At 33.4% G+C, this 14549-nt stretch overlaps 1 protein-coding gene across 1 annotated transcript; it reads right to left on the bottom strand.

Annotated features, from left to right (window-relative positions):
- Positions 1 to 2768: 2768 nt before the first annotated feature.
- LOC120351024 (probable serine/threonine-protein kinase fhkB) lies at positions 2769 to 9501 on the bottom strand. The gene is made up of 2 exons (XM_039426832.1): positions 9156 to 9501; positions 2769 to 8582 (listed from the first exon to the last, which is right to left on the bottom strand). The coding sequence occupies exons 1-2, from the start codon at positions 9467 to 9469 to the stop codon at positions 7730 to 7732; spliced, it is 1167 nt and encodes a 388-aa protein (XP_039282766.1). The 5' UTR covers positions 9470 to 9501; the 3' UTR covers positions 2769 to 7729.
- Between the last annotated feature and the right edge of the window lie 5048 nt (positions 9502 to 14549).

The following is a 14549-nucleotide window of genomic DNA, read 5'->3' as shown; positions in this document are numbered from 1 at the left end:
AAATGTTTATGCCTAACCTCAACCTTCAATATTTTATATAATATTATATATTAGCAAAAAATTATTTCAATTCCTCTTAGGCTGTTGTACAGTTTAGCCAGGACAATCTGATATTATCTAATCTTTATGTTATCTCTTTGGCGATATTAACCAGTTACTTTACTCAGACCTATAAATATTTCAGCTAGGGATTTTTATTTATCTATCCAAATTTCAATATGTGACAATTTGTATTGTATCTTTTGAGTGAGAATGATTGAATAAATAATTCATATCGATAAAGACTTTTCTTAATCAAAACTACAAATTCATAATTTCATTCAAGATGAATTACAAAAATATTATGTTATTCAAATAAATTTGTGGATGTAATAACTTCAAGAATTTAATTCAATAACCTGGACACCTCAGGAAAATGACAGGATTCCTTACTCATCTTTACCATAACGTGAAAAAATATTTGAAAGCAAATAAATTTCATAAAAAATATTGAATGTATAGATTTGAAATTATCACAGCCACTCAAAATGATGGTAATTGATAGCTGAGTTAATAACTTGAAATAAGTAGTTGTGGTGTTCAATTTTAATATGAATTACAAAAATATTATGTTATTCAAATAAAGTTGTGGATGTAATAACTTCAAGAATTTAATTCAATAACCTGGACACCTCAATATGTTCCATCCAGAAAGGATTCCTACACAAAATGTTAACCTGGAAAACCCATATAAGCTGGATTGCAACCTGTAGGCCTACCTGATGAGAATTTGAGTGACATAATATTACAGTACAAATTTTTATTTTCAAAAATATATACTGAGAATAGTTACAAAACTCGGCAAATGTGGAGTTGTTCAGTAAAAGACAAACGAATATCCTTTAAAAGTAATTTATGTTTTTGAAGAGATATTGTTGTATTTCTCCATAATGAAAAAATGAGACACAGATGTTGATATTAAAGTGGTATTGACAACACCTGTTTCTCATTTTTTCATCCTTTAGAAGTAGCAGTGGTACCAGCTTTTGGTTCAGTACCATCAGAGATGAAGTAGCCTAAATCTGATGAAGTAAATAAACAGATGAAGTCAATTTGAGATGATAATTATAGTTTTCTTTACTCTATGGTACCAGCCTACCATCAGTAACATGGAGCACAGGTTTGAATCGAAATGAAATAAATAGAAAATCGTGTGACAGCACACAGGACGTTGGCCAGTTTGTAACAAGCGAGGAGGAAAATAAGCCACAACAGGCAGGCCGACAACCGGTTAAATTAAACAATAATTCCGTGTCGGAGTGGAGTGGTGAGTTGGTCCCACTGGGTGGTGGGTGGTGGGTGGCGGGCGATTCAATTACTGTTTGTAAAGTTGCCGATGTTTGTGCTTCGTCTGTATACGCGAAAGCGCGGCAACTAGCTTTGCCTGAACAATCAGTGTCCACACTTAACCAATTAAGAATCCAATTTATTAACGCAACTAGTGCTCACAGAAGATATTACACGTATCAACCACCGACTAATTACGCTTATTAATTGGAGTATAAGTTTAGTTTGTTAATGAATCCAATGCGATGGTAATATGCTTCTATGAAGTAGTTATTACCTACGTTTTAATATATTGTTTGTGATGTAGTTACCGTTAGAAGTGGATCCCACCCCCTTCGTGCATCCCACAATTTAAAAGTAAAGTTCTTGACAAAGATGAACAATCTGCAGCCAATATAACTGAGAAATCTATCATTTGTAATTCGAACCCCGCAATGACTTGTGACTTCTCGATTTTTCACCAAAATATATTTCATCTACCATCAAGAATAGACTCACTGGACATAGTTCTATCCGAGATAAATCCGTGTGCTGTGATTTTGAGTGAACATAAAATGAAAAACGTTGAATATAGCAAATTATAAGACTGAGGTATGGTATGCTCGAGTGAATAGAGAGGGTGGTGGCGTTGTGATTCTGTCAAAAAGAGGTGTCAACATGGAGAAGGTCTCGAACCCTTCAATTGATAATCTTATTCAAGAATTCCAGTTTGAATTGGCTGTTTGTTCTTTCAAGTTGAATATGATTAATTTATTGAGTTAGTGGGAATATACCATAGTCCATGCTCAAATAAAAACATATTCCTCGATAAATTGGATGAACTACTTATAGCTTACTCTCAAGAAATTATACTCATGTATTGATTGCCGGTGACTTTAATATAGATGATACGCCAGCCTCAGTTGAACTGAAGAACATTTTAAAAAGCTATGGTCTCTCTTGCTATCGTGAACTTTGCAACTAGATTTTGCCCAACTCGACAGTCAGCGCTTGATAATTTTCTTACAAACAATCCACATAAAAATGTGAAGATAACTGGGATAAACACCTGTTTATCAGACCACGATGCTCAACTTTTAGAATACAGAGTTGGAGAAGAGAAAAGAAATAATAATAGTTTAATTAGAATGAGAACCCAGAGATTCTCCAAAACAAATATGGAGACATTTAAGAACATTGCACTGTGTCCTTTTTTTCATTTGACACAATACACATCACATCACTAAATACATAAAAGAAAACTCACCATATTTTATCTTTGTTTGAAACAGATTTATTCACAAAGCAAAAGTCCACAACATGTACATCTCACTCTCAAAATCAAAACGTCCTTTTTCCTGTTTGCCATAACCTCTAAATTCATGTCTGTTCCTCTTAGGTTCATAAAAGATTATATAATAATAATATTATTTCTAAATTCAAACAGAAACATTATTTCATTATTTCTAAATTTGAAACAGATTTATTTAATTATAATTTATTCATTTATAATTTATTATCAATAATGGGTATGAGCGCCTATTTTGAATCATAATCTATTTTGAGCGCCTATTTTGAAATGTGTAACATTACAAATTCCCCTCTATCCGAACAAAAAATTTAATTACAATTGAAATTCAAATCATAAATGATTTAAAAACTTATCAAACATTTTCAATTTTAATTACAATTTTTAATAGCTCACAGACTTTCATGTAAAAAATGATTATAATTCACTCAAATTTTAATTTGTAGTATGTAATTTTCTAGTCATTTAAGAAACGGATGAAAAAATATGTAAAAGATTAGTAAATTAGTTATCAAAGAATATTTCAACTACTTGCGCTCAAACACATGAAAATAAATCAACTAATTGTTCAGAGGGATACAATCATTACTGGAGAAATTAATGAAAAGAGTCAATTCCACTGCTAAGAACTGAGATAACATAACAAATCTTACTCATTAAGGATAATATTATAATATAATGGACAAATAGGGTCTTAACTCATAATCAATAAATGAAAAAGTAATTTTGAATTACCAATAAAGAATGCTATCTTTCATTCAATATACTAAGTTACATATCTCTATTTTTGAAGCATACCATATTAATACTGAATCAACAATTTTTTGAATCATATATATATATACTTTTATTATGTTCTCTTGAAATAAAAATCGATTCATTGTTTATTTCAACGACAAGAAATTACAATCTATAATCAATCAATGAAAACAAGAAATCTTACACAGCAATAAACCTCTATCCTGACAGCTTAATAATCTAACACATATAAAGTACATATTACTAAAAATTCAATCCCCTTTTTCGCTTGGGTTCTTTTAATTTGAGATTATAATGATAATATAACAATCAACTACACAATGCAAACATATATGAAAAAAAAAACTATTAGCTGCCTCTATAGAAATTCATCCATACATCAATTCCTTTCATAAAAAAATATTCATGAAACATTAATCAGCATTTCACTATTCTGAGAACTGTTGTCTCCAATCTAAGATTTCAACTTTATTTCAATTTTGAATTAGAAATATCTCATCAACAGTCATGGTATCTCATTGAAAACATGATATTAGTGTGTTATCCAACTCTTTGTGTTTATCCAGCACAAACGTTACTTAACATGACACAACTATTCTCTATCCATATTTTTATTATCAATCCACAATAATATGATGAGCACCCTCCATTTTTTTGGTTAGGATCTATTTTATCAAGATTTATGCCCTCAAAAAAAAAAAAACTCATTACTGCTTTTTTAGGTAGTAATTATTAAATTACTTCCTCTATAAGCGATAACTGTAAACCATATCCATTTCTACTACAAGCCAACTATTATGTCTGTTCAACAAATCATACACAACAAGTTACACAATTGCCACTAACACAGTATCAATCGACTCCCCACTGAAATGATCTTCATCTAACATAATTTCAATTGATTCTAAATTTAATGCTGAATAAATAAGAAATCAAATTGATATGTAACCAGTCAAAAATCATGCAAATTTCTTTTTTAAATGCTTTGTAAGTTCTTATGAATATTATATGATTCTCACGAGATATATTATTAATAAAAAAAAACTTCAACAATTGTTGCATGACATTATAACACCATTGATAGCTGACTAATTTTGAATAGTTATTCATTAATTTCATACAAATACAAGAGAATATAATTCAAGTTTTCCTACTGATAAGTAAGAATATTTCATGTTTAAGGATATATTTTTACATTCATAATCTTGTGACAATTTATACAATGTTCAACTATAAAAAACTTACATAATAAAGAGCTAGGACACATTAATGGAAAGATGATAACAACCTTTAATTAATTGTTTCGATTATTCCTTTGTCGGAATGGCTTCATCATAAATTGATTTACTTTAGAAATCTTTCCTGATGACAACTCTTTCAACTGAAAACATCCCTTACCTAGGTCATTCAAAATCAAAAATGGACCCTTGTATTTTGGGCACAACTTGGCCGAAAACTTTTTAAATTTACTAGATAATACATAATTATTTGTCAACACAAGATCATTTATTTTGTACACAACTCGTTTCTTATTGTTCATCTGATGTTTGTATCGTCGGATTGTGCCTCGATTTTTCATACGATAAAATATTCTTTTATTCCGTAAATTCTCCTCTTCTAATTCAAATCTGTTATCAAGAGGGTACTTAATGTATTTGAACACAATGTGAGACAACTTATTATTTAACATTAATTCAATCGGGATATTATTGGTGGCCTCATGGAAGTTATAGTTCAAAACATACTCCACCTTGTTCAAATATTTGTACCATAAATGATGTTGATTTTCTGGTACATAGGTACGTAATATGCGGTTAACTTCTTTGAGAGGTCGCTCGCTAAGATTAGACTGAGGGTGGTAAATCGAAATGTAATGATACTTGATCCCTAACTCATCCATAGAGTCTTTCCAAGTCTTACTCTGGAAGCAAGTACCATTGTCACTAATTATTGAGTCAAATGTTCCATAGTTTCTAACATATTGTTTCACTGCCTTAACTAAACTAACTGCGTTTGCTTTGACTAATGGATACAATTTGGTGAACTTGGTGAAGCCATCATGTATTATGCACATCCATCGGTAGCGACCTCCTGGCAATTCGCCATACACGTCGACAAATACTTTGTGATTTTTCTTATCTGACAAGATGGTGTGCATTTCTAGAGTTTTCTTTTGATTAGAGGATTTTACCAATTGACATTTCTCACAATATTGTATTATTTTGGTGACAAGGCGGTAGCTATTCTTGATATAAAATGTTTCTTCTATGGCCCTGTTAGTTTTGGATATGCCTACATGACCTGAGCGTTCATGAAATTCAATGATGAGGTCTTCATAAAGGTGAGAGGGAACACAGACTTTCCAAAATTTATTTCTTTTCGATTTCCTAATAAATAATAAATCATCATGAACTGAATAAAACTTATGTAAATTTACATCACCAGTTTGTAATTGTTTCAAATTTGTAGGAGTAGGAAACTGTTGGATAGCATCCATTTTAGAATGATCTACTTCTATACCATTTTTACTTATGAAAAATCCTAGATACTTGATTTTATCGGCTATGAATTTTGATTTGTTAAGCTTCAACTTAAGGTTACCATCTTTCAATTTTCTTAATACAAGCTCGACCCTTTCTATGTGTTGCTCCAAGGTTTCGCTACTTATAGCAAGGTCGTCCACATAAGCAATGAGAAACTGGGTGACATCATCACCAAGTACCTGATAAAGACAACGAATAAATTCGGATCCACTGATTGTGAGTCCAAATGGCAGATGAGTATATTGGTAACTCTGACCAAAAACATTGAATGCAAGATACTTTTTACTACCTTCAGCTAGTTTGATTTGATTGTAGGATTGTGTAAGATCTAATGAGCTCAAGAAATTACACTTATTAAATCGAATTAATAAACTTTCAATGGGTTCAGGTTCAGTATAACTTTTCTCAATGTAAGCAGAAAGGTGTCTGCCATCAATACATAATCTCAGAGAACCGTTAGGTTTTTTAACGACTACCATAGGGTTAGTGTAAGGAGAATTGGCAGGTTCTATTATTTTTTGGTCCAACATTTTTTTAATTTCTTTTCGTACCTCGTCACGATATTGATATGGAATTGGGTAACTTTTTCGGTTTAATTGTACATTGCCTTTTATTTTTAATTCACAAACACAATCCCTTGCTGATCCAGGAGAATCGGAAAATATATCCTTATTTTGCTCAAAAACGTCTATTAATTTATTTACTAAATGAAGGGGTTCATTTTTTAGTTCTCTTTTGACATCATTTATCTGCTGTTTCCATAACTCATCAAAACTCTCAATTTCCTTTTTGACATTGATATTAAACAACCGATTATATTTTATAGTGTCCTTACATAAGAAAGGAAAGCAACGGTTTTTCATGAACAAGGCATCTTGATTAAAGTCAACTACAGCGCCTACTTCTTTGAGAAAATCACATCCTACTAATACTTCTACGTTTAGGTCTGGAACAATTAAGAAAACTATAGGAATTTTCAGATTATCAAATACAACTTCCAACATGACCTGCTTACTCACTTTTCTAGAGCGATTACCTGTGGCTACAACTATGCTCACATTTGGAGCAGGGACAAGATTTAATTTCACTTCCTCTTCTCTCATCTCTTGAACTAATTTTTCATTAATGACATTTACTTCTGAACCACTATCTATTATCAAATTATATTCTTTGTTGAAAATGGAAACCTTAATCTCAGCTAATTCATATCCTTGAGGAATAGTATTTTCATTTTCCTCTAAAAGATCACTAAACATACAATGTATTTTCACTATTTCTTCTTCAGTGTCTTTATCAGCAATATTATTCACTGAATCTATAACAATTTTATCAATAGGATTGTTTACTCCAGCATTTGGCTCCTGTATAAGAATATCAACGTTTTCATTGGTGATTAGTGGTTGTTCAATAATTTCATTTGAGGTAATTTCCAGTTCTGATTTTTCCCTGTCTGAATGAGACACTTCTCCAACTTGGTCATTTATCCTATCATTAAACTGTTGAAATAATGTCTTCTCTGTTTGGAATTCATCTTCAAATTGTTTGTGAATTTTGAACAGATATTGCTCCAGTTTATCAGAATCCATGAATTTTGGAGTTTTGTAAATAGTAGGCATTTTATCCATATGATTTCTTTCTGATATTGTTTTACTGATGTGATTATCTTGATGGCTACTAATTTCATTTAAACTGGGATTTTCCGCTTCATTAGAAGATGAATCTATAGCTATTTTATTTATGTCTAAATGGGTGTCAAAGCTGGGCGAACCTATTACAGCGGGACAGTCAGGAATTTTTTTTCGCCGCCCCTTTATTAGTTTAAACTCTTGTTAGCATTATTCTGTTGGTTGTTCACTGGGAAAGATACCGGTCCAGAATGTTGATAGAAGTTTGGTGTGGGTGAATACATTGGTTGCACATTTTGTTGGGGTCCATGGGCATGCATGGGCATGAAATTACTCTTGTTCCCATTATAGTTTTGCTTAAAATCATGGCCATAATTCGGACCTCCATTATAATTACTCCTATGATTCCGGTTTCCTTGTTGATTTGGATGATTACGATGATTTCTGTAATTATTATTTGAATAGGAGGGTTGTCTGTTATGATTTGCATTTGGAAAACCTTCACTAGATAGTTGCGGAATGAATGGTGGTGGAATCATGAAATTCAACTGTCCATTATACCCATTTACATTTTCAAATTGCATTTTAGGCAAATTCCTATTTGGTTCCATTTGATTATCACAATTCATATTTTTTGCAGCAGATGGACTGGGCCTGTATTGTTCTTGATCAACAAAGTCATTCAATACTTGAAGAAATGCATCAGGGTCCTTAGCGTTTCTCACTATTGCCGCTGAGGTGATAACATCATCAAAGTGTCCTATCAACATTGTGAAAACTACACTTGACTCTAAAGCTGGTACAAAGTTCCTTGCAATATTGTATCTTGATATAAAATATTCGGTAAGGCTCTGGCCTCTACCTGGTTGGAATTTTTCACCACTTAACCTAACCTTGATTTTAGATTGTATGGCTGGTGACCACATACGATCAATAAATCTATCCTTAAATTGAGAGAAACTGGTCAAGTCTACTTGTACATACTCCCACCATTGTCTGTGATTCGAGTTCTGATTGAAATTGTTCTCAATTATCCCCTTTATTTTTTCCCAACGGGTAATGTTGTTTCTATCCAGATATGCTGTCAAACTGTGGATAAAAGTCATTGGGTTTCTAGAATTAATATTCATTAGGAAATCATGTCTATCAGGCTGGTAATTGACCTGACTACTAGCAGGGAAAGAAGTCGAACTCAACTTTTCAACTATTCCTTTCTCAAGTTGTTCTAGATTCTGCTTTACATTTTTCATTTCATTCTTTTGGATCTCAATTTTATCATCAATGTTAGTCATGTTATGATAAATCTTAGCAATGTCTTGACCATGTTTACTTTCTACTTCATTTTGCTTCAAATAAGTTTGCTCATGTACTAAACTAACCTTCCTCAAGTTCTGCTCTAACACAATAGTCTTTTGACTTAACCTATCCACTTCCTTATTATACTTCATGTCAATGTCGGTGATTTGGCCTTGAATATTTTTGGTTCTATTCTGTAATACATTTACATCCTTATTCAATTGCAAATAACATTCCTTGAAAACTTTATGTTGCTCTTCTATTCTGTTAAACTTAGCATCAAACTTATTATCCATTTGTTCAAACTTATTATCCATTTGTTCAATTTTTTGTGTTTGTTGTCTCATATCTTGTGCCATTGACATCAGAAATGCTCTCATGTCGAAATCACTGTTATCTGAACTAGGCTGGGTTTCTCTATTTACGATAGAAGAGCCTACTTTTTCGTGAACTACATTTTCATTAAGATTGATTTCAACCCTATCATAGGATTCATAGGAGTCTTGTGACTCAGTCAAGGTCAAATCAAAAGAACTTTGAGATTCATTTTCTCCTAAGGTCACTGTATCAACAGCAGTTTCATTGCTATTAATATTTGCCATTTTCGTACTTCTTAGAAAGTATTTGTGCATAAGGCCAAAACTATTAAATAATATTCTGTAATACACAACCTGTTTGATATTTCACACCCTCACACTCAAAATAGATTACCACAGTGGTTAGCATCGGTTCTTCACCAGGTTTTGTAGGGTTCATTACATGTACTTACAACCGTAATTTCTGTAAAATGTCACTGACAGGGGTACCATATTTGCACTGTGTCCTTTTTTTCATTTGACACAATACACATCACATCACTAAATACATAAAAGAAAACTCACCATATTTTATCTTTGTTTGAAACAGATTTATTCACAAAGCAAAAGTCCACAACATGTCTCTCTCACTCTCAAAATCAAAACGTCCTTTTTCCTGTTTGCCATAACCTCTAAATTCATGTCTGTTCCTCTTAGGTTCATAAAAGATTATATAATAATAATATTATTTCTAAATTCAAACAGAAACATTATTTCATTATTTCTAAATTTGAAACAGATTTATTTAATTATAATTTATTCATTTATAATTTATTATCAATAATGGGTATGAGCGCCTATTTTGAATCATAATCTATTTTGAGCGCCTATTTTGAAATGTGTAACATTACAACATATATATTGTCTTTAGAAAACTGGATCAATGTATTTAATGCAAAGGTAGAAGGTAAATACAATTTGATTGACGAGGAACAGCATGGTTTTCAGCGAAAAAAAACAGTAATGACAGCAGCGGTCAGTAGTATTGAATGGATTATTGAGCAGGTTGACACAGGTCGTCGTACAGCATCAATTCTGATGGACCTAACCAAAGCTTTCGAGTCGGTGTCTCATTGTATACTGCTTCAGAAGCTGCATTCATGTGGGGTGACTGGTAGGCAGGCATCTGCAGTGGATGCGATCCTATATTTCCAGTAGAACGCAATATGTGACAGTGAGAAGAAGGATCAATGATAGATTTGAAGTCTTGAAATCGGAACTAAGAAGGTTACTCAAGGTGTTCCTCAAGGATCTATTTTAGGCCCAATTCTCTTCATCATTTACTTGAAGGATCTTCCTTTAGTTTTGTTACCGCGAAACTCACATGTGCAGCTGTGTATATATGCTGACGATACCACACTGAATGTGGCTGGTGATTCAGAGGAAGAGCTTGAGGAGCGCGCTAATATAGCTCTGCTTCAGATTGTCAAATTCTTCAAGGATCATTGTCTAAGACTGAATACAACTAAATGATAGGCCATAAAGTTCTCAGCTGGAATTCGCGAGAGTGAGGAGACTGACTTCGCCGTTCATGGTCAATTGATTCAGGAATCCTCAAAGTCAAAGTTCCTGGGATTGACAATAGACCAACGATTGTCTTGGAATTTCCACGTGGATGGTGTATTGAAGAAGATGAACTCTGGCCTCTATTCACTCAGGGTGTTGTCCAATTATTGCAGCCAGACAACACTGAGAACCATCTACTTCGCCAACATTAATTCTCACCTGTCTTTTGGAATAGGTCTCTATGGAGGAACATCTCTTAGAAACTTGAAAAAATTATTTATATTACAGAATAAAGCAGTTAGAATAATCTTAAGGTTAGGTTTCAGAAGGTCTGTACGAGAGAAATTTAAAAGCCTCAACATCTTAAACGTCTATGGACTCTATATAATGGAATGTATTCTGACTAAAGTTGAAAAATGAAGGATATGTCAATCATCAATATCATACCCGCTCAAGAAGAACGTAAGCTTCGACAACATAGGAGGCAATTCTTTGAAAAACGCCCCTCCTACATGGGAGCTAAGTTTTTCAATCGGCTGTCAATCAATATCAAAGAGAAGGATGGTGCAGATTTTAAGAAAGAATTGAAAAAATATTTAATTTCAATCAGCCCATATAGTATACAAGACTTCCTAAACTGATTATTGTGAATTATTATTTATATTGTGACACTATTTATATTGTATGAATGCAATGATAAATAAAGAACTATTTGATTTAATTTGATTCGAATAAAAATATGAGCCCCCTATCAGTCAATCACTATCCGCCTTCCAGTACAATTCTTACACTCTTAGGTAAATTATTATTGAAATAAGTAAACTCTTCATTAATTGTAGAGCTGGTGTATTTATTCCATTCACCGAAACAATAATTGTAGCTTTAGAAAGATTACTGGCTATACCAGCTGCAGTAATAGTTGACGTAGTTAGTTTTTCTTTGAGCGTTTTACTTTTACACACATGGGAAAAGTGTCCAATTCGGGAACATTTATGACAAGTCTTTCCTATTGCAGGACATTCTTGAGAATTTGAGTGTTTTTTATATCCGCAACGTTGGCATTGAACGGATTTCTCTACAATTGCCTGTCGATTTTGGGTTACAGCATTAACATCTGAGAAAGATTCACTCAAGCTTATGTTTTTATTTTCTTCAACAGAGTTTGTATAACAAGTACTTTTAAAGGAGTCGGCATATGTTTTTGCGGATTCAAGAACACGTGCTTGGGAAACGGTTTCTTGTAGACTCAAATCTCCTTGTTGAAAAAGTTTCTCTTTAATTTCAATAGAACATAACCCTGAAACAAGAGCATCTCTAATATGCTCGTTTTTGTTTTCTTCGGCTGACACTCTAGTGAAGTTACATGATAAGCTTAATCTTTTTAGTTCAGAATAGTAGTGATCAATGGACTCACCTATTTGTTGTTTTGCATTAACAAGGCAGTATCCCTCTCATTACCAAAAGTTTTTTAACCAGATCACTCCCGTGTTATCGGATGGGCACGTTAAACTGTCGGTCCCGGCTGAAGTATGACAGTCGTAAGGCCCATTGACGGCTTAAATTATATATTCAGGCGGTGGAACATTCCCGAAAGGGAACTCCCCACCAACAAAAGCCATACGAATTTATTTTTTTACTCTTAGGTAGAAATTTACCAAAATGTTCGCCCTCAAGCCCAACTTGAGATTTGAGGGACAGGGGAAGGCGAAACCGGGGTGATCCCAGCAAAAGGTTGTCAGTTATTTACTGAAGGCGAGCAATTCTGTGAAAATTTGAAAAACCTGGCACGAAAAAAACCTGTTCTTAGGCTTTTTATAGTGACAAGATAGCCATCATACGAATTACACTGGTGTGCACAAATATAATTTTTTTAGATGAGTTCCACCGGGAAGCAATTTTAATGCAACAAATAATATTAATGGTGACTAGTTCAGTTCGCTCAGGCGGCTAAGTCCAGTATTTCAAACGGGAGAAACAGGCGCATGATTTTACAAATCTGTTGTAATTTTGTATGAACCCATTTACCCATTTGTTTAATCCATTCAATAAATCAATACATGAATGAATGAAAAATAATGCATTTCATCTTATCTGAATGATAGGTAACGGCACGACTAAAGAATAAAAAGCTTCGCTAATTAATTCACATTACACTTGATACACATGATTCAGGAATGTTTTTAAATAGTTCATCGGTGTATAAATTTGTGAATTTAGAGCAATAATTAATTGCATTGGGTGCTGAGAGCGATGGATGAAGAAATAAAAGAGTCCCTATTTGATTTGTCATTGAACCTTCATTTTGATTTCATTTATCTGATAGAAGTTCGATTCATAAAATAATAGCGAATGATAATTAGTTTTGGATAACAGAAACGTTCTAAGTAAGAGTAATAGAATCGATGGATCGATGGCATGCGTATTTGTTGAAAAAACTCTTCATTTCATGAGCGGACGCAGAAATTATAGCGGACCGATATTTTTTCAAGATTGAATAGAGGACCGATGAAAAAGCAAGAGCGATGTCTGTTTATTGGACGCAACTCACATTCAAAAGGCTAAGCGCAAAACATAAGTCCACAAAAAAGAGGACCGAAAAACATCCACAACAGAATAGCTTTCTGCTAATGAAAATTTGACATTTTTGTGATTTGCAAAATCAATGCAGAATGCAGCACACATTGTGTTTCTAAAATTATTCAAATGTAACATTGATCGATTCACTTCACTCATTTAAACAGCGAAATGATGTGGACCCATTTCATAATTTCATCCAAACACATCGACAAAGATTATATATTATTGAGCTTGGAGCTTAGAACAAACCTTTAAATTTTTGATAGTAGCAAATTGACTTGAATTACATGCGTTCCTACAGCAAGCGTATACAAGCAGGTTTCATTGATATTTTTTAATTAGCTTCAAATGTTTGGAAAGCGTAAACACCCCATGAAATTAATGAGTGCGGCCTGAAAACTCTGACAACAGACCTGAGCCAGCCAGATCACGTTATTTATTAATTTAAAAATTATTGAGAATAACACCAAAGAAGATGAAGGAAACTATTTAAAAATACTAAATCACACTTCATTCCCTACCTAATATAATGGCTATAATTTATTATAATAATACTAACGATTTGTGGTACGATAATTCTTTCTCTCATGTAATAAAATATTACTAGAAACTACTGGAATAAACTTCGTTTGTAACAAATAGTTGTCATTCCAGTTGCCGAAACTTCTACAAAACTTGAATATTTTCTTTTGGTTTTTTGTGGAGAAGCAGCCAAGCAAGAAAAGTAGAAAGAAATAGTTGTTTCAGCTTCATTCACTTTTCACTTTAATCTATTTTGGATTCGGTGGTGCTGGGGCTGGTCCGACCCGCTCGCTTTGAAAAGATACCAACTGCGAAGATCACACGCACCCAGCAACTCCGATGTTTATTTATGAAAGTCTCATCTTTCTTCGCGCGCACCCTAATACGGTTTCGACGAGCAAAGTTTCAAATTTTGTTTTCGCCGGGACCTTTTCTGGAAGAAGGCAGCTTCGTGGTGGGAGAGGAGTGTAATGGAGAAAGGGAGGTTCACATTGTCACTGCTAAATTCCAGGTCGCTTGTTCCTGACAGGTCTGTGTGTGTTGACCCAGCCTGGAAAGGGCATTCGAAAAAGTTGCAAACATCTCTCCCTGCCTGCTTCATTCCCGTGCTGACAACTTTCACCAAAAAGTTGCTCTTCTGACAACGATTCCCCTCCACCCCTCACCATCCACCTTTCAACAAGATGTTTTTTATGCAGGTAGGTCTACATGGCCATGACTCATACGGCTCGCAACCCAAAAATTATTCCGG

The sequence above is a fragment of the Nilaparvata lugens genome, chromosome 4 (genome assembly GCF_014356525.2).
Source record: "Nilaparvata lugens isolate BPH chromosome 4, ASM1435652v1, whole genome shotgun sequence".
Classification (NCBI taxonomy): domain Eukaryota; kingdom Metazoa; phylum Arthropoda; class Insecta; order Hemiptera; family Delphacidae; genus Nilaparvata; species Nilaparvata lugens.
Note: the sequence above shows the minus strand (reverse complement) of the source record. Positions and strands in the feature narration are given on the sequence as shown.